We start from the raw sequence: 27,857 nt of genomic DNA, 5'->3' as shown, positions 1-27,857 counted from the left end.
ATCTCTTGCATTGTAAGTGAGGCTTAAGGTTTCAAAATGACAGTATATTTTCATGCCTGTTCACATCTGCCCAGAACTAAGTGCCATTGAGTTTGATGGGCCTTATTCCTGGGTAAGCATGCATAGGGGATGCATTCTTTTCTAATTCTCTTCATGTGTCATGTTTTATCCATTTCAGCTCATACCTGCCTGTGACAGGAGCGGGCAACCCGAAAGTTTTGGCCAAAATCGTGTGGGTGTCAAGGAGTGAAAAAGCGGGTAGATAGATGCATAGGGTGACAGAGAAAAGGGTGTGAGGGAAAAAATTGGTAGCAGAAAGGGGTGACAGAGAGAAAATGGGGTTCCCCACCTATTTATGGCTCTTCCCCCTCTCCACTGCCTCTGACCCCAAAATATATCTCCCATTATTCCCAGGAGAATATGGTGTATAACCCAATCCTGGTATACAGACTTGACGGTTTTGGCCTCTGTGGGATGCTCTGCATATTCGGTGAAGTTTTTCAGGCACTCCTGATACGTTGGACTACAACTCCCATAAGCCCCAGCAAACAGGGCCGGTTGAGGGATGGTCGCAGTCTTCCAAAACTGCCTGAGTGAGGGCACCAGGTAGCGGGAAGCTGCTTCGGAGGCGTCTTCTAGCCATATATCCCAAGTTACCCCGGAGTCCTTCTTATGGGATCCGTTTCCCACCATTCATCGGTCGTCGTTGGAGCTAAACATTAGGGAAGAGGCTCCCGGAGGCCAACATAATAATGGCAACATTTTTTATTTTTTTAATCGCGCCACTCGTGCTCTTTGCTCTGCTGTCCCTTCCCAAATTTTTGTTACGCCTTTACGGTTTCTTGGTGGGAGGGCGCGCGCTTCTACCTCTTTCCTTCTGAGGCCACGGGTGGATCTGCCACCCGGTCTAGTTCCGCCCCAAACCGGGTGGTAACAAACCCACCACGTGCACCCCACCCCACCCTCCCGCGTCGCTTGTAAAGCTCCACACCATACAAACCAGGCGCCCGGAAAAAAAACAACTAAGCGACGCTTTCCCACTTATGCTGCCCGGGAGCTCGAGACTGCAGCCGCCGCCGCCGATCAATAAGTGGGTGGACTCGCTGCAACTCCTTCGGTTGCCGTGACTTTGATTCTTGTTTATTCTTCGCCGCCTGCGGGGAGCTGCACGGCGAGCGCGGCGCCTCCCTCCCTAGCCGCGCTTCTGGGTGCGGGGCGTTTGTGTGTGTTTGTGTGTCTGTGCGCGCGCGCGTGTTTGTGTCGCGGGGAGGTTTCGGCTGCTTTGCGCGCACATGCACGCGCGCGTCTGGGGACAGAGCTGGAAAGCAACAGGGGAGGCATACAGGCTGCTGTTGCTGTGATCGTGCTTCTCCAGGGCCACTTTGCAAAAGCTGCTCGAGGAGGAGGAGGAGGAGAAGGCAGGCTGCCACCGAGGCGGCTCGCTAGAAATGCGCGCGGCGTGGTGCTAGCTGCTGCAGCTGTGTGCCGCCTCCTCCTCGTCCGCCGCGCCTTTCTCCTCCTTCTGTATCTTTCCTTCTGCTAACTGATTCCTTTCCCTACCCACCCCTTTCCCCCACCCTCTTTTCTCTTCTCTTGCTTTGCTGCTGCTGCCTGCTGCCGGCAGGACCCATTTGCTCCTCTTCGGGCTACAAGAAGGCAGATGATGAGATGTCCGGGGCCACGTCCTCTGCGGACCAGGAGGAGGCAGCAGCCCGCACCATTTACTTGAACCAGCCCCAGCAGAGCAAGTTCCACGACAACCGGGTCAGGTAAGGGGAAGGCGGGGGGGGGGTGGAGAGAGGAAGAGAATGAAGCAGAAGCAGAGTGAACTGTGTGGGAAGTGACTGCTCTGGATTGATCCTCCAAATGGGCCAGCAAAGAAGTTAGGCTTGCTGGGAGTGGCTCCCTGTGACTCCATCCTACAGCTCTCAGGCACAATGGTCTGGTTTCTGCCAGAGGTCCACTTTGATAAAAAGTATTCGTGTGGCAGTGATGGAGACTGGCAAAGCTTCCACCCGCAAACCCAGCGTCCCAAAGTGCCCTTGCTGCCTCTGAAGTGGCCGAGTTGCCGAGTAAGAGGCAGCATTTGCCAGCCACGTTCTGATTCCCTAATTTGGGGGTGGTTTAACCTGAAATGTTTCCAGCGGTTGCTGAACTACAACTCCCATCATCCCCAAGCATTAGCAGTGCCGGCTGGGGCCAGTGGGAGTTGCAGTTCGGGATCTGGAGGTGCTCTCATTCACTGCTTGTCAGCTGGTGGGTCTGGACCCACTAGTGGGTCACAGCCTGGTGCAAAGTGGCTTGCAAGAGGAACGCTGCCACCATGCAACTATATGGTAAAAGATTAAGAAATGTGTCCCCAAATGCACCTTTGGGTCAAAAGTTGGTCCTGAGTCCGGAATAGTTGACTTTTGAAGCATTATGTGGTTGGTTGGGAGGAGTACAGGCCTAACTGCAACACAGGAGCATATAATTGGGAAGATGTTGTGGTTTAAGCTTGTACAGGTCCACACCAGGCTGATTTCTGGTGTTGCTGCTACAGGGGAAGGTTGTTTGTTTGTTCCATCTTGGCTCTGGCCCATGCTGAAACTGTGCCTTTTGAGCCACAACAATAGCTGTGTAAGTCGAGTGAGTAATAAGCAGTGGCAGGCAAGGACCCAGTGTGCTCCTCCTGGCCAGAGCAGTCAAGAAAGGAAGAGAAGGTCAGTGGCAGGTGATGGATAATAGGCTCTTATTTGCAGGAGAATAAGGCGAGAGGCAGTAACAGGTGGGGCACAATGGTGAGAGATCAGTTACCAGCCATCGTACAGCGGCTCTCTCAGCAAGACAATTACAAGACCTAATAACGGATGGCATTGTTGGCAGCTCCTGTACCAAGGAGAGATATTACAGCTGTGCCGAGCTTGATTTTTGGTCTCTCAAAGGGTGCAGGAATATGCCATGTGCGTGAATATAATAAGCATCTGTTTGGGCACTTACTTCCATACAGTAGCAGGAGCAGAGTCATGCTTTAGACCTCATGTTTCATCCCAGTCCTATCCTTAGGCAGAGTCAGGCAATCCCATCAGGTGTCAGATACTGAGGGGCAGAAGGGAGAGCAATGGTAGACCCTCAACTAGCGGGATCCCCTAAGCCCCACTCAGGTGCAGCAGAGGATGCTGTTGGGAGCCACCCAGAGTGACTGGGGGAACCCAGCCAGATGGGTGGAGTATAAATAATAAATTATTATTATTATTGTTATGCTGTCCCATCACCAGTGTTGAGGGAAGATTAAGCAGTCTGACAGATACTGATTCTTCCAGGTGTTAAGCAGGAGTCTTTTTTTTCATCACCTGAAACCTAAGCCTCATTTTTCCTAAATAATTGTATGTTGAGTAAAGTAATGGAGAGAGTCATCACGTAGATCAGTAGACGCTGTTAGGTCTGTGGTTAAAGAAACCATAGATCAAACTTTTTCCCAACCCATAAATTTCCATACATCATATTGGGACAACATACTGGGTTAGTTGTAGATAAAAGCTTTGTGACATGCCTGCAAAGTAGAAAGGGGGTCCTTACAGTGTTGTAAATCAAAGTCTTTTTCCAGTGAACTCAGTGTGAAATTAGTCTTCAGAACACCGCCAGCAAAAATAAAATACCTGTCTACGTGACGCTGACACATAAGCTCATGCTCATATACTGTGCTAAAGAACGAAATGTTACTATCTCCCCCATTCCACCCCTCTCTCTTCTCCCACAACTATATTGCCTGTACAGTAATGTCTCCGGATATGAGTGACTTCTTTGAATGAGACTATGACTTGAAAACAGTCTCAGTATGTTCTATTGCTACCCAAGAAAAGCTCAATAAAGACTTAATAATAATAATAATAATAATAATAATAATAATAATAATAAAAAGGCCGGTAGTATTGGAGCCACCGTCCCGTCTTTTTCCACCTTGGTGCTGCTTTCAGTGATAAATACAGTAATTTGTAATTTGGGCAGAGAAAGGGAGGGGAAACCCCATTATCATAAAGCTTTGCTTTGGACAGCAAGTTTTAAAAATCCAATCAAGGCAATGTAATCAGTGTGTTGGTTGAATACTTTTAACAGCCCTAATAAACAACAAGGCTTTGATCAGCAGGCTCCTTGTTGTGTTTTGAAGTGGTTATAGCTTCAATTTAAGGAGATCAGCAACAATTTGACAAAGTGCCTCAAAATAATTTATGCAACCGAATTATGCAAGAAAGATTTAATGTAGTAGGGTGATGGCTCTTTGGCGCACCCTGAGAGCCTGACAAAACACAATGTCATTCATGGAATTAAAGATGGCGTGGATGGATTTTCAAAATGCAAATGGCAAGCGGGAGGATGTGGGCCAGGTTTGTATCCCAACCTTGGGTGGTGTACTTGTGTATTCAGGGGCTTTAACCCTTTGCTCCCTGGTGTTATCCTGATCTGGATCAGGCCCGTCTGCACTAGAAAAAGTGAATGGGCCCCCCCTGTAACAAATGGGTATAGCAGCTCCATTCTATCAACTCTGCCTAATATTCAAGGGTAGGGCATTCCATTGGGGAGATACCACAACACTAAAAGCCTGATTCCTACATTGTGTGGAGCAGACCTCCTGTTAAAATGGTATGGATGGGAGGCCCTCATCTGCAGTGATTGACTAGGCATATAAAGGGTGAGACTTTCAGGCATCAAGAGAGCTCTTATCTTTATGAATTTTCTCCCAACGCTTAGCTGAAACCTGATTCCCTCCAACTTTCACCAATTAGTTCTAATTCTGTCCTCTGAAACAACAGAGAACAAATAATGTCCCGTTCCCACCCCCCTTATTTGAGATGTGTTTTGTCTAGGAAGCTTTCCATGACTTGGTTCCTGGGGAGGTTTGCCCCATTGTTGTTAAGAACTAGTTTATTGACTCACTTTTACAGTTTTGTCTTACTGTGATTACACTCACATATACCGTAAACATATTTTAAACAGTATTACCATTTTCCAACTTGGCTTATTACTAATCTGTCTGAAACTCTCTTGAAAATAATGTGAATCCTCTCTACTCCCTGAAACAAAGCAATATGCTTAAGGCCGCAATGTTATGCACACTTACCTAAGAGTAAGGACCTGTCATTACCATACATTTAAAGCATCATCATACCACTTTAAGCAGTCATGGCTTTCCCAAAGAACCCTGGGAACAGCAGTCTATTATGAGTGATGAGCATTGTTAGGAAACTCCTATTCCTATCATAGAGCTACAATTCTCAGAGTGGTTTGACAATCCCCCTTCCTAAGAACTCTGAAAATTTTAGCTCTGTGAAGGGAATAGTCTCCTAATAAATCTCAGCTCTCTTTAACAAGTAAGAAAGTAAGTATGTCCCACTGGATTTAGTGAGGCTGTCTTCCTGGTGTGTAGTTTATAGGGTGGTATTCAACCAAGGACTACAACTCCCATCATCCCCAGCCAACTTAGCCAGTACCCAGGGATGATGGGAATTGTAGTCCAACAACACCAGGGAATCCAAGAGTGTTGAAGAACACTCTTCAAGAGTTCCTTTTGGTGTACAAACTGCTTTGGAAATATTATCTAATAGAACCTCCTGTACCCCTTGTGAGGTATGATGGGAGATTTACTTACCCTAGGACGTTACCCACAGAGGTTCATGGCTTACCAGGGATTTGAACCTGGTTTCCTCGCTTCCAAGCAGAAAATGCTAAATTTCCCATGGCAAATTAGAGGTGGTGTTCAAGTCAGGCTGATAGCTTGTGTGTGTGCATTTTTGAAGTGAGTGTCCCAGAAGGCTTAAACTGGACATCAGAGGAAGTCGTGGAGATGTAATAAACTCTTAGTACCATGGTTACGGCTGGAAAGGCGTTGAAAGTCAGCCAGCGCAGCTCTTGGCACAGACTTTGCACAGAGACAGGATCCTTCTCTTTTGCACCCTTCTTAAAGAAAAGAAGAGTAGCTAGCAAGATGTGTGGAGACCTCAAGAAGACACGGGGAAGATGCCCATCTCTCCAGGGCAGACTGCATAGGGTTAAATCATGGGTCTTCCTCCAACCCCTGTATCGCATGTGTTATTGTGATGCTGCAGCTCTGATGGGGAATAGCTAAATTGGCTTGAACTGGGTTTGTGGAACTTATGTTCTCTCCCCCCCCCCCCCGCTTTATGCATCGTGGGGTGCTCCGAGACTTTAAGGAGATCAGCCACATATCAGGTATTTCAGATTGTGCAATTAAAGTTGATTTGGAGCTCCTGCACAACAAACACCCTCTCCCCCACCCTTACAAAAAAAAATTCAGATTTTGCAATATGGAAAGTGATGAGAAGTTGCACTGCAAAGTGTGGGACAACGTTTTCTTGATGCAACATCGTCTAACCTCCCTGCAAACAAATTAGGGTGTATGCTCAGTAAACAGGTTGTCTGGAAGTGACCGCATGGTGCAAGCCTATGCATGTCTGCTCAGAAGTAAGCCCAGTTAATTTGAATGGGACTTAACTCCCAAGTAAGTGGGTATAGGATTGCAACATTACCTGCAGACTCCCTCTCTTTTGCGATTCTTCATTAGGGAAGGGTGGGACCACACGGAAAGCATGTTGTGCATGCCGCAAGAGCGCATTGCAGTGAAGGGAATGGGAGGCAGAAAGGGCAGGAGACCTTTGTTGCAGCCTCAGAAGAGGTTGGCAATGATGATCTTTTATATCTGCTTGTTTGGAAGATCTTTGGAAAGTGCATCATTATGTGTTGAGCACAGCAGGGTTCTTGCTCTGATAAACAAAGAAACACACAAGCAGGAGCTTTAGCAGTTTTTAATCTGAGAAAATATGCATTCCTGATGCTTGATTTCTGAAAAACGTATACTTTCTATTTTTACCAAGGAAAAACAGAAGCCACCTCAGTTATTCTTTTATTACAGATTTAAGTGGTTTACTGGCTGCAGAGGCACTGAGATGAAAACACACGCCTCATATTCAGATGTGCCCTGGGAACAATGAAGTAGTTAAAGCAGTGCTATATTTGAAAGACAGATGATATGTGTGTGAGAAAGAGACAGAGAGAAAAAGACAAATACTGCAAGCAAAACTATGCCATTTTTGACTGTAATGCAATTTTAATAGTTAATTGGACTCTTTGCAAATAGTAACAATAAGTGACAAATATTGGAAGCTATAATTATGGGTGTTACAGTTTTAGCTTCAAGAACTTTAGCTTCTGCTTGTTAGTTTTAGCAGCAAGACACTGAAACTCAGTGAGTGACCTTGAGGGTCAGTCACTATCTTTCAGGGTAACCAACGCCACAATGCTGCTGTTGTTGTCAGAATTAAATGGGAGATCTTGTGAGTGCCACCCTGAGTTAGAAGATGGTACAATCATACAAGGGACGCGGGTGGCGCTGTGGTCTAAACCACTGAGCCTTGGACTTGCCGATCAAAAGGTCAGCGGTTCGTATCCCTGCGATGGGGTGAGCTCCCGTTGCTTGGTCCCAGCTCCTGCCAACCTAGCAGTTCAAAAGCACGCCAAAAAGTGCAAGTAGGTTAATAGGTACTGCTCCGATGGGAAGATAAATGGCGTTTCCATGCGCTGCTATGGTGTCGGTGTTCTATTGTGCCAGAAGCGGCTTAGTCATGCTGGCCACATGACCCGGAAAAACTGTCTGCGGAGCGGACAAACGCCGGCTCCCTTGGCCTGTAAAGTGAGATGAGCGCCGCAACCCCAGAGTAATCTGCGACTGGACTTAACTGTCAGGGGTACCTTTACCTTTACCTTACAACCATACAAATAAATATGACCATGCCATCAGTAGCACGGTTAGATGTCAGAGCCCAGCAAGCAAATAACAATGCAGAATTAAACTATGGCATTCACCATAGCTCCAGTTTGGAAGGCTTCCAAAGGGGATTCAACAAATTGACGAAGAATAAGGAACTACAGTGGTACCTCTGGTTAAGTACTTAATTCATTCCGGATGTCCGTTCTTAACCGGAAACTGTTCTTAACCTGAAGCACCACTTTAGCTAATGGGACCTCCCACTGCTGCTGCACCGCCAGAGCACGATTTCTGTTGTTATCCTGAAGCAAAGTTCTTAACCTGAAGCGTTATTTCTGGGTTAGTGGAGTATGCAACCTGAAGCGTATGTAACCCGAGGTACCACTGTACCAAGAACTGCTGGTCAAGGCGGCTATGTATTGACTCTAACCTCAGAGTTTGTGTGCCACTAAATACCAGTTGCTAGAGAAAAGAAGCTGGAGAGAACTTTGGCTCTCCTCTCCTGCTTGGGGGCTTCCCAGTGCCTGGCCAACATGGAAACAGAATGCTGAACCAGATAGGCTTGATCCAGTAGGGCTCTTTGTACCAGGGGTTTTTGTCCAAGATTGCCGTTTCCTCGTGGCAAATAAGTCACACGTGGGCTCAGAGCAGTGTGCACAGGGTTATTTCATTTCAGAACAGTCCTGTCAGGCAGGTTGTGCTGGGAGAACCTAGTTGAAGAACATTCCTTATTAGAAGTGCTGAATGCAATTTGTGGCCCTTTGGATTGCAGTGCAGTGGGCAGGAAGGGGGGGGGCGGTGGGGGCAGTCCGACCCGGGTGTCACCACTGAGGGGGGTGACAAAATGCCGGGCGGCACTTACTGCGGGGCCTGCAGCACATCCGAGCCACTGGTCTCTCCTGGAAGTGACACGGTGGCTTGAGTGCCCACAGGCTCTGCGCTGCCCCAAACGGTCCGCCCCCCGCCTCCCCCTTAGCTGTAGGGCGGCTGAGTGGGAGGAGGCCGGCAGACTCCTCGGAGGCCCCGTGGAACATCCTGCCCCAGCTTGCCCTGCCCCATGGGCGGCTGGTTCCACCCCTGGGTGCAGGGCACACTCACCGCCCCAGATGCCCGATCAGCTTGCTCCGCCGCTGGCAGTGGGCTGTCATGCCATGTCTTCATGTTTGCTCCAGCACATTCCCTTTGCTGTGGTGCAACTTGTCGCGCACCCCTGAGCTGCCCAGGTATTAAGAATTGCCCCCTTTGCTTCAGGCATCTAGCAGCAGCCCTGAACAGAATCCTGCTGTGAGAGATTTTGTGGAAAGATGACGTGGTAGATTTTGACACGGAAACATTAAAAAAAATGAGGATGAAACGTACTGCCAGAAACTGACAGCGCTAAAAAAAGATACCAAGGTATTTGTGTGCCTTCACAAATATGAGGAAAGTTGTGTAGATAGATTTATGTTAAGGGATTAACAACGGAATTAGCATTCTGCTAATGTCCAACCCAGTCAGCGGCTTTGCTGCTTAGCCAGTTTGTAGGCCTCAAACAAACAAACAAACAAACAAACAAATATTCAAAGCAGGTGTTGGTACGAATTTACTCCCAAACACCTGCCAAATAAAATCCAAATGCAAGGTGCAAATAGAACAGTTGTAAAATACTGTTCGGTTTAAAGAATTGTCATTGGAACAGGAGAAGCTGCCCTGTTCAGAGACACCATTGACCCATTTAGGTCAGTATTGTTGTGGGGGGTGTTGGTGTGGGCATTGAACTTGGGAGCTTTTGCATGCAAAGGAGATGGTCTAGCACCGAGCTAAGGCCCTTCCCCGATACAGCCCATGATGATCCAGGGATGTTATTTGAGAATGAAATTGACGCAGAGGGCAAGCAACTCTGTGACAGACGAGGAAGAAAAGAGTCAGGACCAATTTAAATGATCAAAACAAACATTCTAACATATTTTGCCTGTGCAGATTCTAGGGATGATGGAGAGCCCTTTGTCTTACAGTTTTATAGATGAGCTCTCCGTTGCGTTGAGAAAATGAATACTGTATGTGGTTGAAAATGTAGAAGATGGGCAAATAAAACGAACAGGGGGCTGGAGCCATGAGTAGCCAGCAAGCACATCAGCATGAAGCGAGCATAGCTAGCGAGGGTCACAGCCTTTGAGAGGCACGATGCAACAGTGCGATGCATTTGGTGGGTGGGTGCCACTGCGATGGTGATCACCGTCACAGTGACACCATCAGCCATGCGTTTGGTGTCACTGCGGATGCAGCCTGCACACTTACAGATCTGCATGCTTTGGAAAAGGTGTGTATGTGACTAGTCAGGGGGCCTATGCACGTGGACAAGCACCAGGTGTACCTAGATGGGCAGGACTGTATGCATGCTTTTTAAAAAGAATGGTTTCATTTAGCAAATTGCAGCCCACAAAAAAGCAACCTCATGTTTCCTTGTTACAGTGCACGATTGGAAAGAAGTGATAAGCGTTAAAATCAGATAAACAATAGGCAAAACAGCTATCTTGATATAGCCCCTCCAAAACCCAGCGTGGGTTGCTGGAGGTCGTGAACTCTCGAGAAGTTATGAAAGTTAGGAACGGAAACCAAACCATGTCAAACTGATTAGATGCAGTTTGGTCCCTTGCTTTCCACCCGTATCACCCGTTGGATCTTTCCATGAGAGCAAGAGTCAAACACGCTTAAACCAACTTGCATTAAAATAAACTCAGAGGACGTTTCCGGCCTCTGGCTGTTGTTGATCCGGCTGCAACCAAGAGGAACAATTAATAAGATATTTATGGCTGAGTTTGGGGCCGGTGAAAATAGAGAGGAGAGCTAAAGGGGCTGCTTTTGGGATGATTTGGTTAGCTATTTTAGAAACATGACCAAATATTGAATCCCAAAAGCTAGAGATGTGGGGCGAAACCACTACATCTGCCTGAGCATCCCTCCAAGCACTCAGGATACATATACATGGTGCTCCCTTCCTACTGATGCCACTGCATGAAACATTCATTGAGCATGTAATTGTGTGAACATCTATATGCCCCTGTATCCTTTCTAGATTGTGTCCTGGGTTGTGGCATCCAAAGTCTCGACAGAGCTGGGCTCTAGTAGGTGACCTGCTTTGGTCAGGAGATATTGGGACACCACTGGAAGTCTGCAACTAGTTGCTTAGTTTAGCATTGTATTTTCACCAGCATCATGGAGTTGCTGTTTGGATTTTTCTCTCCCAGGCACCAGCATATTTGGGCTGCCAACAAGGACCTGCGCGCATGAACTTCCTCCACTGTGTACAGCCACACAGGTGGTTAGTGTGTTCATCCACAGGAGGAACTAATCCCAGGCATTCTCTCTATCCCAATTCGTCTCCATCAGGGGATCAGCATTGCCAGAAGTGGTGGGGCTGGCCATTGGGACTGATATGTACATACGCAGATCTTCCATAGAAATAGAGGTTGTCATGGTTGGTTTCTAAAAACAGAACATTAAACATACAACTCCAGAGGGGTCTTCTGAACTGAATGGAAATGTAGCACTTTCAAGTTAAGCTTAGCTCTTACGGGCAAGCAGTTGCAAACTCAGTAACAAGAGACAATTCTCATAAGTACGCAGTATTTAATTGGAATGCAAGGCAACCTGGCACCATGACATGCTGCAAAACCGGTATTCTTATAGGAGCATGTGATATAGGGATTAGGGCGGTTGGTGGGGGAAGGGGGGGACGCGACTAATCTTAGTCCAAAATAGAAAAGAAAAAAGCTGATATTTGTGAGATGGCTGTTTTTGCTCTCTCTTTTTAAAGTGTTACGTCTAGGTAACTCACATTTTTCACCTTTGGCTATAGCATCATGAATTTAATACTTTCCATTTTCTGTGAAATGCTTTTAACAGGAGGAAGAACACAGGTGTGTCTCACAGTAAGTTGATTCCATCGTTTTAAAAAGAAGGGCAGTTCCACACCTGAGCTACACATGCAGTTCTGGGATGCTGAAGTAGAATCACAACAGGCATCGCCAGCAAGGCAAAACCCTTATCAAGGCCTACCTAACAAAGTTATGCTGGCTCCTACTCTGTAGCTTTTACAGTGCCAGCTGAATGTTTTTTTTTCTCTTTTGGCTGGCGTTGGTATAATAGGATGTCCAGATTGAAGCATTGTAATATATATATATTTAAAGGATTTTAGTATTAAATTGTATTTGTTTTATCTGTCTGTATCATTTTGCCGGCTCTGAGATCCTACCAGTTGCAGGGTAGATTATAACCCTTTTAAATAAATTAATGGAATAAAAACATTTCTTTTTAAAAAAAAATCCTGCAGGAAGTACAAATAAATATCTATTATGGAGCCATCTTTTTCTTTGAATTGGAGTGTGTACTGGCAGCAGAAACAGCTACTTGGATAGGCAGAAGACTCTGAAAAACATCCCCCATCCTTGGTCCGTTTTCACCCCTCCTTTTGCTGAAACTGTTAGAAGTCACGTGGTGCTGTTGTTTTGTAACATCAACAGCACCTGGCTTTTCAAACCCATCATTATGAGACTAGTATCCTGCTGCTTATACACCTGCTTTTTTTTTTAAGTGACCTGCTTTAAGAACAATTATGGCTTGAACCGTGGTTTAGAAATATTGGATGAATACTTGGACATCTTTATCAAGCGGCTTAAGAAACGGCACCTGTTCTTTGCTTACTTTTTTCACATCTGTTGAAAGGTGGTGCGACTTTAGAGTGGTGTAGTGATACTGTTGCTTCCAGACCATTTACAGGAAGGCCTCTGGCAAACAGGAATGTCATAACAATGATATTGCGCCATGGGTCCCCCTTGACAAACGTACAATGGGCCTGAGGCAGACAATAGCATGTTCTTTGCGAAGTTTGCACAGCTTCCCGCGATGGTTCCATTTTGTCAGTCTTCGTAGCTGGTGATAAATTAATAACAGAAAATTCTACTCAACAGCCTGTTATTCTTCCTACTATATATATGCCTGTCATTTAAAAGTAAAAAACAACCTACCAAGTGCTTCCTTTTTGTTTGGTTTACTTTAAAGGATGTGTCACTATATATATATATATATGTGTGTGTGTGTGTGTGTGTGTGTGTGTATGTGTAGTATTTGCAAACATGTGGTAAGACAGGTGACTAGTTGAAAGTAAACCTTGCATGTATCATGAAAAATGCACCAGAAATAGTTTCATGCCCTCATCAAAGTCCTCCTTATTTTGAGACATTGTGATATATCACTATATTGTGATGTTTAGCTGGTGATACATCATGATGTTGAAAACCAGATACCACCCAGCCCTACATTGTAGTCACCACCACAAAATTATTTTTACACCCACACACACACACAATTTGGATGAGAAAGTGGACTTCTGGCCAAGATGGCGCCTCAGAAGAGGCTGTTTGCTGTTATTGAATGAGAAAATCCATCCTTTTCTTGGCACACCATTTGGATTATCCAGACACAAAATGTTAATGATTATAGTGAGGAGAACATACTGCCCTGCTTGAAGGAAGGGAATTTCAGGTTGCTCTGTTTGTAAGTTGTTGTTAAATGCCAATTGAGAAATGTGTGATCGTAGTACTGCTGTGCTTTCTGAAATACCATCCTTCGGGGACTCTAGACTTCGGCTTGTTGTTTGGGAAGAAGAGTATATTATTCTGTTCAACTGTTCACATGTCTAGCATTTTTCTACATTAAGGGAAAACAAGGCTGCCCTCATGTAGCTTTTCTGAATTATCCCTTTTGACAAATCACACTTTGTCAACAGGTTTAGCTTTTCAGTGGAATGCCTTCTAACCAAAGAAAGGTTCTTTGGATTTTAGAATGAGATTTCCTTTGTGAAAACTAAGAGGATTGTAAAACTCGTAAGGTTTGGCTAGGGACCAAATCAAATGACTCAACAAGACTCAACATGTTTTCTTCTTCCAAGTGTCTTCCTAAGTGCATTTACTTGACAATGGGCTTGTTTATATCGCCAGTGGTGACAGAACAAATGGACTACAATAGATGGGGCTGCATAGATCTATGCAGGAAGCTGACAATTATAGCTTCAGAGGGGTTCAAAAATATCCCTTCAGTTAAGCTCACAGGGTTCGTCTCTCTCAGGCATGCTCCCTAGCCTACCTCACAGAACTGTTGTTAGCATCAGAGTTTGTGGAAAGGGAAGGAAATAACTGTATTGTTTTGTATGCAGCTCCATGGAAGAAGGTTCAGGTGTAGATGCATTACTTTTTCTGGGGGGTACGTCAGGGGTATGCATACCCCTAAACATTTTGTGGGTCTAACGGGAGAAGAAACTAAAAATTAATTTTTTTTTAAAGTTTCATCTGTAGCATGGTGAATCATCAGTTCCATTGAACAGCACGGTGAATTGTCAGTTCCATTGCTACCTCCGATGGTGGCCTCATTTCCTGCCACAGTGTTTCCTGAGTCTCAGACGGAAGCGAGCGTTTAATGTGTGAAGTAGGAGTTGGAATCTAGCACGGTGATTGGTCAGTTTCATTGCTACCACCTCCGACGGTGGCTTCATTTCCTTTCCTGGTGATTTTCTTGAGTCAAACTGAGAGTACCCCTCAACTTTTTTTTTTTAAACAAAAAACACACAGTATGTAATAGATAATTTCTGTGGAGGTAGTAAGGGTAGCACCAGTTGCTGTGTCTTTTGGCTGGTTCCTTTCCAGCAAGGCTTTCCCCTATATTGCCACGTAGTTAGGCCTGCTTCATCTGTTATAGTCCCTTTTTCAGCAGTGGGTAACCAGTCTTTATCAAAAGAGTCGAGTGATGTGCTCTGTTAAATGTGTCCTCCTGTCTTTTCCTTCTTTTTTTTTAACAAAATTTTATTAGCATTTTCATAATATAACACAAACCCAACCCCACACCTACAAATACAAAAACAAATACAAATACACATAAAGTCAGGATTCTTCTTCTTATTTATATACCTTACAAAAAAAAAAATTCTAGTTCTAAATCATGACGTTTGACTTCCCCCGCCTTTTCACCTTCGGTTTTAATTCAATATACTATTTCCTTAACAACTTTTCTCTATAAAAATTTTTTAACTTTACTTTAAAAAAAAGAAAACATACTTATCTCAGTCTTTGCATTATAACCTAAATCATAACCAAATATTCTTATAGCTAAACTTATTTCTTCTGTCCTTTATCATGCTGCTTTTAACTTAAGATTCAATATCTCCTTACTTATTTAAAATAAACTTGTAATTAACAGACTTCACACTCCGATTTCGGATACCATGGCAGACCATTTAGATTATACATTTAATACTTCAACCCACTCCCCCTCTATCCATTGTCTTTTTCTGTCTTTCTCCAGAACCAAATCTCCAATTGTCTTCCTCTGAGTGTCCACAGATCCAGGCAGCATCCACAACAGACCCCGCATCGAGCCTCAGGGCGTTTCTCATCTCCATTCTGGGCTCCTCCGTTTCTTTTACTTCTTCTTCTTGTAAAAATTCTAATTCCATGTCCCTTGCCCCCGAGCTGCCACCTCGGAGTCTGGATATTGTAAGTTTTCCCGTTTCAGGTTCCTTTTCCCGGATTTGCCCAGCCATTTCAATCTTTTCCTTTCCTTTCCTTTTTTTTTGTAAATAGTAGCCACTGGGGAGGCAGAAGGGAAATCAGGTTCAGTACTGTGGCACAGGGTGGGGGATCAAAATCTCCCCCCCCCCAGCTGCTATTTGTCACAGTGCTTGTTTCTTTTAACATTAGCTATCCTGCTGTCCCCGTATTTATTTATTATGCTTATATTCTGCATTTACTTCAAAGACTTCAGGGAGGCATACATTTTTCTCCCCTTCCCATTTTATCCTTGCAACAATCCTGTGAGGTAGGTTGCTTTGAGGGATAGCAACTGGCCCAGGGTCACCCAGTGAACTTTGGGGCTAACTGGGTCCTGACTTTCTCCAACTGCTTTGGATCTGACCCTGCCTTGTCCTCCTCCCCCAAATCCTGCTTAGGTTCCCGCCCCCAATTTCCCAACATATTTATGGGTTCAGAACGTATTCTGAATCTCTTGCATCAACTTATCCCTAGGCTTGCTCCTGGAGACGACCCATTCCTCACATTGCTGCAGCTTGTCCTCAAGGACGAAATATATGTGCTGTTTCAGGTCTTTATAGGTCCTTGTAAAGCCCAGCTCCTCCCACATAGCAGTTTGAAAGCTGACATGCAAGTAGATAGATAGGTACCGCTCCGGCGGGAAGGTAAATGGCATTTCCGTGCGCTGCTCTGGTTTGCCAGAAGCGGCTTAGTCATGCTGGCCACATGACCCGGAAGCTGTATGCCGGCTCCCTCGGCCAGTAATGTGAGATGAGCGCGCAACCCCAGAGTCGGACACGACTGGACCTAATGGTCAGGGGTCCCTTTACCTTTACCTAAAGCCTTTATTGTTTTGCTATCATTGTGCATTAAAAGTTCCACGAAAATGCGGGCCAATAGCATTACCTCTGGATAACAGCAATGAAGGCCAGTGCAGAAAAATAGCCTTAAAATTATATTTTTATTGCTTAGGTTTCTGTTCCATTGAAAGGTAAAAAACAATGCTACTTTCTGCTTTTGATTAACCAACCTTCTCAAATAGAAATCTGGGAGATTGATTTTCTCCCAGAGTTGCTTTGTTTGCTGTTCAGTTGCCATCCTTAGTAAAATATGTACTTGGAATATGGAGCCAGCACTTTAAAATCCTCTCCTTCTGTCCCTTTCTCTCTTCTGATTTCACATATGAAATATGAAGTTGTGTTTTCCACCCCCTCGGAGTTCTGCAAACACTGCTCTTTTGTCCTCCATTAAAAAATCAACTTTATGTTTTTGCTACTCTTCTCTTAAAAAAAAAATAGGGCATAAGTTATTGGCAAGGACAAAGCTTTGTCATGGCAGACTTTCTCAGCCAGCAAAGCAGGTCTGCATGCATTTTATCACCACCACCAGTTTATTAATCACCTTCTAAACCACCGTCTCCAGGCAATTTACACATAAGATAATTAAAAACAGTTAAAAGCACAAATGCAACAAAGACACTTAAAACAAGACTAAAACCATAACAAGTAGACACCCACAGTAAAGGTCAATTTATCCAGCTGGGGAAGCTTGTCAGAACTCATGTCTGGAAAGTTCAAGTAGTGGACACCTGTCGTATTTTGCAATAAATGAGACTAAGGCAAATTAAAGCTCCTACGTGCTCCTACGGACTTTTCTAAACACCTTACATCTTGCCCAAAAACGCTTTCTGTATGTCGTAAATGACTGAATCAAGTGACAGCTGCTCCAACTTCCTCTTTGAAATATTAGTTTACTAAATGCAGGGGGTTTTCTCTTTCACCTGGAGCATTAAGAAATAGGGTGCACACACCCACACCCCGGAACTTGACATCTGAAGTAGCCCAGCCACTTCCATATTGTACTTCGTCCCCAGCCCCACAAGTTGGTGGGACTCCCATCAGCTCCAGTCATAGAATCATAGAATTGTAGAGTTGGAAGCATGGCCTGTTGCCAGGGATGATGGGAGTTGTAGTCCAGCAACATCTGGTTAGCCAGAATAGTAGTTCTGACTCGTGTAAGGCTGATTCCTATGTTCCTGTACGTATGTGTCCCACCTTACTTACGGTAATAGCTGCCACACAGCTCCATTCAGAGCAGCAGTAGTTGCCATACTGAATCTGAAGCGGCCTTGACGTACTGGTTGTGATATATAAACGAGCCAGATTTATTATTTGAGTAGTTGTGAAAACACATTGTGTGTTGAGCCAGGCAGCAAAATGTTTCCAAGGCTGTTCTCTTGGCTGGCATTCTTTGAAATTCTGTTCATATATTCTTATGCCACTTCTGTGAGGTGCAGCGTATATCGTAAATGACTCTCGGCTAAAACATGTCACCAGTATTTTTAATAACCCACCCTCTTCACCCCTTCACAATCATCGATTGAACAGAAAGGATGGAGCAAAATGTGCTACTGTTGCTATAATACCCCAGATGAATAGGCAATAAACAGAAGTTGGAGCTGATGGTGCCCTGTTATTTAAACTAGGGGTGGCAAACAGGAAGCCCAATGGCTGCAACAAGCTCCCATCCTGATTTACCTGGCTCCTTCGCCAATTTCCCTGTACCAAGTTGGGTGTGCAAAGCAGTGCTCATTAACCTCACAGATGCCCCTGCTGATACGCATATGCTTCTAGGACCACATGCACTTAAAGCACTGTGATACCACCACTTGAAACAGTCATGGCTTCCCCCAATGAATCCTGGAAATGGTAGTTTGCTAAAGGTGCTGAGAGCCAACAAGAGACCCCTATTCCCCTCCCACAGATACAATTTTCAGAGTGGCTTAACAGTCCACCCCTCTTCCCAGGGAACTGTATACCAGATGCTAGGAATTACCAGTGAGGAAAGTGCTGTGCTGTGTGCAGGATTCCTGTAGGCATCTGGTTGGCCACTGTAAGAACAAGATGCTGGACTAGATCGGCCTCTGTCTCTAATCTAAGATTCCCCCCACTTTTTAAGCACAACACTCATTTCCTCGTTCTGATTTCCTCGCAGTTTTTCTCTCATGGTTGCCTAAGATTACTCACAATCTATAAGCTGTAGCCTTCTTGCTACAGTGATCTATTCAGCTTTTCATTTCTATTTTAATATTATGATTGACATGGCCCTTAGTATAGACTGGATTTTAATTCCTTGCCAGCCATAACTGTGTGCAGTTCTTATTGCATAAGTAGTTTTTTAATGCTGCTTTCTTGCTATTTTTAAAAAATAATGAAACCATTAATTATTTTTTATTTTACTTTTTTTAAAAAAAGAACCTTCCTATTGCAATTGCTTTTAAAACATGGATGGATTATGAAAATGGAGCAAATGAAACCTATTGCTAGTACAATACAGGAATTACCGTTTAATGGAGTGAGGGGGAACTTGCAGCCCTCCAAATGTTGGACTCCAACTTCCATCAGCCCCAATGAGCATGAAGAATGGTCAGTGTGATGGGCATTGTAGTCCAACAACATCTGGAGGGCCAAACATGTTTCCCACACTTGATTTAAACTGTTTTATTTCTGGCTTTTATTCTTATTCTTATTTACAGTCTTATTTACTTTGGAAGTCAAACAGAATCTGTTCTAAAAGTCCATTCGACTTCCAAAATGTTTGACTTCCAAGGCGGGAGCTTCCTGCAGCCAATCAGCCAATCAGAAGCTGCAGAAGCCCCTCCGGACGTTTGGCTTCCAAAAGAATGTTCGCAAACCGGAACACTCACTTCTGGGTTTGCGGCATTCGGAAGCCAAAACGTTTGACTGCTAAGGCATTTGTCAGCCAAGGTACGACTGTATTCCTTTTATATATTACTGTTTGCAGTCTGTATTTGTTTGTGTGTATGTGTTTACTATTTTTGGCGTATTTGAAGAAAAAGTGGGGTGTTAATAATTTTAAAAAATACTTTTAAGCATCCCATTAAATTAATCTGATTGATCTGATATCAGCCTGATAAAGCGCTGAGATATCTAAGGCTGGATACTGGAAGCTCCCTATAGAGAGGGAAGCTATGAGCAATGTGATAAAGCTGACTACAGTATTAACAGCCTTCATTACTAGCCACCCCAACACTCAGCATTTCTCTTTCATGGGTTTCCCCTGTTGTTTTGTAAACAGAGCTTCTGCATTGCCATGATTCAGCTAGCTAGATATCATTGCCTCTTTATGTGCTGCGATAGGAAAAGTTCCATTTAAACTCTGGGGAATGATTGTGCTTGTTCTCTGAACAACATCTGCACAAGTATGTGTGTATAGCCCACAACACATGGGAAGCTTCCTCAGGAGAGCTGATCTTATACAGTATTGGTAAAGGAGGCTGGCGAAATTGGCATATGTCGAGGGTGTCAAGTATGAATCAGGGGAACAAATGAATCCGTGCCTTAAATAATGACATTTAAGTGCCTCCGTGTCTTCCAGGGTTCAGATGCCATATGTCAGCTGAAGCACGAACCCACCTGTTCGTTATTTATAGATGATGCAGCAGAATGGTCGGTGCTATTTGGGAGGAAAACGGAGGGCTGAAGATAAGGAGGAATGAGCACAATCTCAGATTAGAGCTATCACACTTTCAAGGCGTTCCCCTTCACTTAAGAGAAGGGACCGATGCCCTCCACGCTCAGAGTGGAATGCAGGACCAGAGCTGGTCTTCAGATGAAGGAAGAGGGGAACCCTGGTTGTACAGGAACATGCATGGATGAAGGCGATATATAAAATTGTTAACAAGTTTAGTGGCAGTAGAATGGGTTGAGTGCAATTGAACAAGTAGTTGTTACTGGATGATTTGTGTGGCTGAATTGCAAGGCATAATCTGGGTGTGATGTGCATGTGTTAGCAGGGTGAGTGGTGTTGTGCATGTTTGTTCTTTAAACTGCTTGGAGACCGTCTTATTAAGCTGTGTGTGACTGTGTTAAATGATAAATAAACAAATATTCATTGCAAATGTATTTGCATTGTTTTGATGCCATTTTATTCCCTTGGCACCGTCTTCTCAGTGCATTCTTTTCCTTCCTCTTCTTTATTCTTACCGCACTTTAATCTGTGTCCCATGCATTCCCACCCACAATGATGCTGCAACATTATAGCTGCTAATGGGTGTCTTTGCAGAATAAACTATTTGCTCCTTTAAAAACAAGTTACTGGCAATACAATGTCAATACAATTTATTAAGAGGTGGAAGGGGAGAACTTGACACAGATGTGCTATATTCAGCAGCATAACCTGAAGCTAAAATAATCTCATAGAGTTCGATCCAGTGCCAATCCCACTCAGAGAAGGTCCATTATCATTAAAAGGCATGGTGAACTTGGGTCCATTTTCAGCTTTTAGCTTTTGCTGAGATTCCTGCATTGCAGGGGGTTGGACTGGATGACACTTGGGGTGCCTTCCAACTTTACAGTTCTATGATTCTGATTAATTTCAGTGAGTTTACTCTGAGTAGGACTTAATGGCATGCAACCCATAGAGAACTGTCCATGGTACTGAGGTTTCCTTGTAAATCAAGAATAGATTTTCAGAACATTCAGAAAAAACCTTGCTGGTTCTGATAATCGGGACTCCAGAATTTGTGGATAACAGCAGAGTTTTGATATATGGAATACGATGCTTGCTGCAGTTAACTGAACCAAGTTGTTGGCTGTGTGTTACAGTAATCATATTGGGTATTTTTTATTTTTGCTTTGCTAGCCATCTCAATTTATAAAGGCTGAAGTTCACATATTTATTTGAAAGAACTGACTTGATTTCCCCCCCAGCTGGTTTAATTTAACGTCAGTTCACTTGGTCCGGGTTTCCCCCCGTGTCCTCCTAAACATTGTCTTCATTTATTTCCTTTTTTGTTTCTGAAATCTTACAGCACAGCCAAGTACAGCGTGGTGACATTTCTACCTCGATTCTTGTATGAGCAGATCAGAAAAGCTGCTAACGCTTTCTTCCTCTTCATTGCCTTACTGCAGGTAGGCCTCTGTTGCGAAATTAAACTGACCACATTTGTCACTCCGTTTAATATAATTACAAGTGATTGTTCTGGGCATATCTTTCTTATAGCAATGATGAAACCTCCGAACTGTGGACCTCATCATTGCATGACACAGCGATCATGCTCCATGAAATCAATGGGAGTGATTAACAGCGAATGCTTTCAGGCTGTTGTTCTGTGCAAAGGTCTTCCAACACCATGCCTTTCCTGATGTTGCTGGACTACAACTCCCATCACCCTTGGCCATACTGGCCGGGTCTGATGGGAGTTGCAGTTCAACAACATATGGAGGCTAACATGTTGTCTACCCCCATATGTAAGAGTATCAGAACAGAGCTGGGACCAAGGGTAGCATTAACTAAACCTAGACCTGGAGGGTGTGTTCTCCAGCTTAGGGTCTCTGAAGCTCAGGCTAGAGTAAAACAGGCCTGTTGACCACACAAAGGGAGAAAGCCAACCTGCATTTGAAATGATCCTGGGATGCTTCAGTCAGGAGCCTTTGTATTGTTTGCCAATTGAAAGGGGTCAGTGTTGCACACCCTTTGTGTCCCTTAACAGAGCTCTGAGAACTGAGCCCATGCAGTCCAGTGCGGCTTGCTAGCTTAGGCCCTAGTTTCAGAGTCTAGTGACGCATTGCACCACATTTATGTTCTAGAGTCCTAACACTGGTTTTTAGAAACAGAAAGTTCAAGTCAAGGGAATTTAGACTGGAGAAGCACCAAGGGGGAGGAGATGCTTCACCCTTGCATTGCCCAGTCATTCTCTACTCCAAATCACACCACCAAACCATTTTTACTTCTGTATTTGGAATCCCGCGGAAGAAAAGCGGTGGAGAAAGGCTCACAAATTGGAGCAGAGAAGCAGCAGGTAAAGAATAGATTTAAGTTACCCTCACCCCTCACCTTTCAACTACAAGTGCTTCCCTCCAGAAGTTGCTTTTCATTTAGCAAATGGCACCAGGAATTTTGGCTTTTCTCTCTCAGTACCGTATTTTTCGCTCCATAGGGCGCACCGAACCATAGGGCACACCTTGTTTTTAGAGGAGGGAAACAAGAAAAAAAAAAACATTTTTCTGGTTTTCCTCCTCTAAAAGGCTGGGAGGGGCAGCGGAGGGATGCTGCTGGTTCTTCCCAGCCAACCTCAATAGCAAAAACAAGCCTGCTTTGGCGAACAGGGTTGGCGGGGAGCAACCAGCAGCATCACTCCGCCGCTGCCGCGTTTAGCGGGGAGCAGCGGAGGGATGCTGCTGGTTGCTCCCCGCCGACTCCCTTTACAAAAACAAGCTGGAGGGAAGACTGGGGTGTGGGGTCAGGGAGGGAGAGGCTGGGAGAGCGGGGAGCGGGGCAAGCAAGCGCGGGCCCGGCATGCTGTGAGCAAAGCAAGAGCTGCGCAAAGCAATTTACCGACTCTGCCCGCGATCGCTGTACACAGAGCCAGGAAGGAGGGGCGTTTTTCGTCTAGTGAGGCATTCGTCTAGCGGGGCACCACTGTAGGAGAAAACATTGGTCATAGCCATGTTCTAGTAACTTTTTTTTTTAAAAAAGTATTATTTTCCCTTTTCAGCAAATTCCAGATGTCTCACCAACTGGAAGATATACCACCTTGGTGCCACTGCTATTTATTCTCACAGTTGCTGGCATCAAGGAGATTATTGAAGACTATGTGAGTATACGTTGGGCATTTGGACGAAATAGGCCAACCATCTGTTGTTGGAGGGGAAGTGCTGTAGCTCAGTGGCAAAGCATTTGCTTTGCATGCAGAAGGTCCCAGGTTCAATTCCTGGCATTTCTAGGCAGTGAGAGACTCCTGTTTGAAATACTGGAGAGCCACTGCCAGTCAGTGGAGGCAGCACTGAGCTAGATGGGCCAATGGGTTGACTTAGTATAAGGCACTTCTCCTGGAAGCTGTCTGCGGACAAACGCTGGCTCCCTTGGCCTATAGAGCGAGATGAGCGCCGCAACCCCAGAGTCGGACACGACTGGACCTGATGGTCAGGGGTCCCTTTACCTTTACCTTTTAAGGCACTTCTCTGTCTTTTCAAACCAATGTTCCTCCGATCCTTTGAAATGTAGATATGCCATGCAAGAGACATTTGTGTGTATGGGGCAGGAGCCTATAGAGACACCCGTGGACACCTTGCATTCAAAGGACAACAATTGTCATCGGGATGTATTAGTTATTAATGTAGTTTCCTGATATTTAATTCCACTCTGACATTGCACCCAGATGCGGGTGGCACTGTGGTCTAACCCACAGAGCCTAGGGCAGGCATAGGCAACCTCGGCCCTCCAGATGTTTTGAGACTACAATTCCCATCATCCCTGACCACCAGTCCTGTTAGCTAGGGGTCATGGGAGTTGTAGTCCCAAAACATCTGGAGGGCCGAGGTTGCCTATGCCTGGCCTAGGGCTTGCCGATCAGAAGGTCGATGGTTTGAATCCCCATGACTGGGTGAGTTCCCGTTGCTCAGTCCGTGCTTCTGCCAACCTAGCAGTTCGAAAGCATGTTGAGTGCAAGTTGATAAATAGGTACCACTCCGGTGGGAAGGTAAATGGCGTTTCCGTGTGCTGCTCTGGTTCACCAGAAGCAGCTTAGTCATGCTGGCCACATGACCTGGAAGCTGTCTGCAGACAAACGCCAGCTCTCTCGGCCAGTAAAGCGAGATGAGTGCCGCAACCCCAGAGTCGTCAGTGACTGGACCTAATGGTCAGGGTTCCTTTTACCTTCACCTATTGCACCCAGAATCATTACAAAACTGTGCAAGAAGAACAAATGTGATAAGAGCAGAGGATGAGCAGTAAATCAGGCCTTTGATTCTCTCAACTAATCTACCTAGAAGTGGCCCATTCCATCAGACTGTAAGAGGATACTGGATTAGATGAGCGTCTGGCCTCTGATCATCAGGGTTCTTCTGTTGTTATGAAGCTTAATTTTATATTCCAAGATAAGCCCCACTGAGTTCAGTGGGACTTACTGATAGGTGAGTCTATGGGGGTCTGTAGTCTTAGTGGGCAGCACGGCTCAGTTATATGAACTCTGTCATATGACCTGCCTAATTACCAAAGTTCTCACAACACATCTGAAACTCAACAACATAAAAATGGGCGGGATTCAGCATAGCTCTGAAGGACTTGTGCATGTGGGGAAAGAGGTCCACTCACACAACAAGACTTTTCCACCCTCTCGTCCGCCCAGCTTACCCCTTAAACGTGATCTGGGGTTTTCCCCAACCCTCCAGAACAAATGCAAGGGGCGCACAGGGGGAAAGTCCTGCTGCTTTTTTGGACATTGTTCCATGCACGGAACAACATAGTTGAACCCTGCCCTGTGAATTGCTATGGAGATGCAAAAGTGTGCACACATTTCCCATCAGCTTTCAGATGTTCCAGTTGCTGCTCTGCTTCTGAGTCTTTTGTCCACAGCAGGTCCACTGGGGTATGACCTTGCCCCAGAAATCGGTGCTAGAGCTGCCAGTTCTTACTCCTTCCCAGAGCAATATTTCATCACTTGCACTTACTGCTATGGCCAGTGACCAAGCCTGATGTGTGATGCCCAGATAATGGTTTGCAGGGACATGGTGGAGGGCTGAAAAATAGCTCTCGCTTTGTATGTAGGAAGTTCTAGGTTCAATCCTGGTGCCTCCAGTTAAAAATAGATCAGGTTGCAATTGATGAGAAGGGCTTTTGCCTGAGACCCTGGAGACCTTTTGTCAGTCTGAACAGACGAGGCTTTGCTAGGTGGACAGCCTTATCCAACCTGGTGTCCTCCAGAAGCTTTGGACTACAACTTCCACCATCTGATTCCATTGAGTATGCTGGCTGGGGCTGATGGGTGTTGTAGTTTCTTCTTCTTTGGTGATCACTTGTAGCTGAGTAAGATTGTCTTCCATAAAGGCTGTTCTCCAACTGGAGCGTTTGCAGGCCAGTGTTTCCCAGTTGTCAGTGTTTATACTCTATTTTTTTAGATGTGTCTAGAGAGAGTCTTTAAACCTCTTTTGTTGACCACCAGCATTATGCTGGTTGTAGTTTAAAACATCTAGAGGCTCTGGGTTAGAGAAGCCTTGTCTGACCTTTGATAAGGCAGCCTCCTTTGTTCCTGACGTGGTGCAGTCCTAGTGCTAAAATTTAGCAGACCTGGCCCTGTAAGTTGCCTGGAGAGAGGTGACCTCCTGGGAACCACAATTCAGCTAAGTTCTTTGGTGGGAAAAAATGGATAGAGAAGTGCAGCAAACAAAACTAATTACTTCATCACAGACATCCATCAAAGAGAATTAAAACTGTAGCTGTAACAGAGCCTTCCTCAACTAGAGGTTTCCGAGCCGCTGTGCAGACAGAAACTCCCCATGTGTCCCTTTGGATCCTAGCCAAATTCATTTGGCATTTCTTTGCAGACAAAACATTTCAGCTTTACCTTGAGACAGACCTTTAAACCCCTGTTTCTATCGAACACTGATGAAGTTATGCCACCGAAATAATCCGTCCTTTCAGAAGTTTCTGCCCAGGGCTCCACGGTGTCTGCACAGCCTCGGAATTACTGGCACAAAGTTGCATTTTTATTTTATTTTATCTAAAATGTATAGGCGAAGCAATATACCATGCGTTAGACATGGCTCAAAGCCGCTCCCTTGGTTGGTAGAAGGTAGAAGAGCGAAATTAGGAAACGTTTGCCTGCTAGACACAGGCCAGGAATAGTCCATAATGCTGGAGACGTGGGAGATTGGATTCGGATAGTGGTTCATTGTGGTTATTGGGTGGCCTTCAGCAGCCTGCTTTATCTTCGCCTCGGTTCCCATCTGTAAAATAGTAACATTATTGACCTAAATCATAGGTTGTGTGGATAAATGGAGTAAGGATTGAAAAATACTATGCACTCTTAAGAGGCCTATTGAGAGTGGTGGGTGAAAATTACTGTAATCTGTTAGTTTTATAACAGTTTCCAGCGCTGTCGTGCTGTCCAGTTCTTGGTTTGCACTATAGCCTGTGGGGGATGTTGAAGTGAAGGCTGTTTACATTTGCAGGAACATAGGAAGCTGCTTTATAGTGTGTAGACCATTTGTCCACATAGTTCAGTATCTTCTACATGGACTGGCAGTGGCTCTTCAGGATTTCACACAGGGTTCTCTGGCGGTGCCAAGATTTTAACCTGGAACCTTCTGCATGCAAAGCATCAGATGCTCTGCCTCCGAGCTATGGCCCCTTCCAGCTACTTGAGGCCAAAGGTGCAAGCTTTTCCCAGTTGCCTCCACAAACTAGAGCTAGTGACTCCCCCCCCCCCTCCCCAATCCTCATTCCACTCTCTACAGTATGGGGATAATGATACTAACTTGCCTTGCAAGGTGTTGTAAGGCTTATCAGGATAATATGAAGCAGGTGGAGCTCTTAGCAAAAGCACCTTGCAAGTGCAAAGATTCATTGTGTGTGCATTTGCTGGTCAGCCCATTAGAGAGTTGAAAGGCCTTGATACATTTTGGAACTTGATGCAAATGGTAAAGTTCTGTGTTTTGCACACTAAGGGAAATGTCAAGCATAATAGAAATGGTCTTGTCTCTCGGTTCCTCTGCTCTGCTTTAGCCTTTTGGGTGCACAGATCACTTTTCTCAGTGTTTCTCCAACTAAATGTTTGTACTTTGACTTCCCAATAGAAAAGACACAAGGCTGACAGTACGGTGAACAAAAAGAAAACAGTGGGTAAGGTCTTCTTTTAATTTCCTTTTAAATAAAGTACACACAGTGGGGAAAGTCACAACCTGATTGTCTTATTTGTTATTTCATTTATTTCACAAAGTTTATATGCTGCTTGATTGTAAAAATACAAGCCCTCAAAGCGATTCACAAAAAGAATAAAATGAAATTATCAGTCAAAGACAGTTAAAACAACTATTGAAAACAGTAAAAAACAATAATTAAAATCGGCAAGGGGGGTGGGGGTGGGGAATCAAACACATGCCAGCATTCTTCATGTCTGGATAAACTTGTCTGTTTTTAGCAGGCACTAAAAAGAGTATAGTGAAGATGCCCATCTGATTGTAATAGGCAGGGAGCTCCAAGGTGTAGGTGCTGCCACACTAAAAGGTGGATTTCAAACAATTGGAGAACTAATACAATGTAACTGTGCCAGTTCTGAAGTTCAGAGTGGTCAGGTGGGTACATATGGCATAAGGCAATCTCATAGGTAAACTGTGAGGTTACAGAATGTCCCAGTTCACACATTTCAGTAAACTATAATTACCGGTAATTGTTTTACTGCAAATGTTCTGAGTTGGGCTGCATTGCTCCTTCCCACTTGTATGCACAAGTCACAAACAATGATCTGTTGGTTAACATTATGTCCAAACTAGGGATTATGGTTTATTTCACTCTCAATAAACCACTCAATAAACCTCTCAATAAATCTGTAGCAAAGGTTTGCTTTTGGCTCACTGATCATGATTTACTTGAACTTTTGGAGGCAGCGCTAAGCTAAGGATCATGCTTCCTTCCTTCCATATTTCGGCAGGGAATGGAAAAGTTGTCCAGATAAAAGCATTTATAGAAAGCCAGCAGCTATGGTTTACTGTGGTGTGCAAAGTGGGTCAAGGATTACT

At 44.8% G+C, this 27,857-nt stretch overlaps 1 protein-coding gene and 1 non-coding gene across 2 annotated transcripts in view; both read left to right on the top strand.

Moving 5' to 3' along the window:
- The window catches only part of ATP8A2 (ATPase phospholipid transporting 8A2), a 318,542-nt gene that overhangs the window by 32,622 nt on the left and 258,063 nt on the right, over nucleotides 1-27,857 (top strand). The window contains exons 2-5 of the mRNA XM_033146356.1: nucleotides 1,625-1,769; nucleotides 21,152-21,251; nucleotides 22,838-22,936; nucleotides 26,916-26,961. Coding sequence (XP_033002247.1) covers nucleotides 1,625-1,769; nucleotides 21,152-21,251; nucleotides 22,838-22,936; nucleotides 26,916-26,961 — 390 coding nt within the window. The remainder of the gene's footprint in view (nucleotides 1-1,624; nucleotides 1,770-21,151; nucleotides 21,252-22,837; nucleotides 22,937-26,915; nucleotides 26,962-27,857) is intronic.
- TRNAA-UGC lies at nucleotides 22,994-23,065 on the top strand. Its single transcript has one exon. It is a non-coding gene; the product is annotated as a tRNA-Ala (tRNA).

This window comes from Lacerta agilis, chromosome 4, assembly GCF_009819535.1.
Source record: "Lacerta agilis isolate rLacAgi1 chromosome 4, rLacAgi1.pri, whole genome shotgun sequence".
Lineage (NCBI taxonomy): Eukaryota > Metazoa > Chordata > Lepidosauria > Squamata > Lacertidae > Lacerta > Lacerta agilis.
Note: the sequence above shows the minus strand (reverse complement) of the source record. Positions and strands in the feature narration are given on the sequence as shown.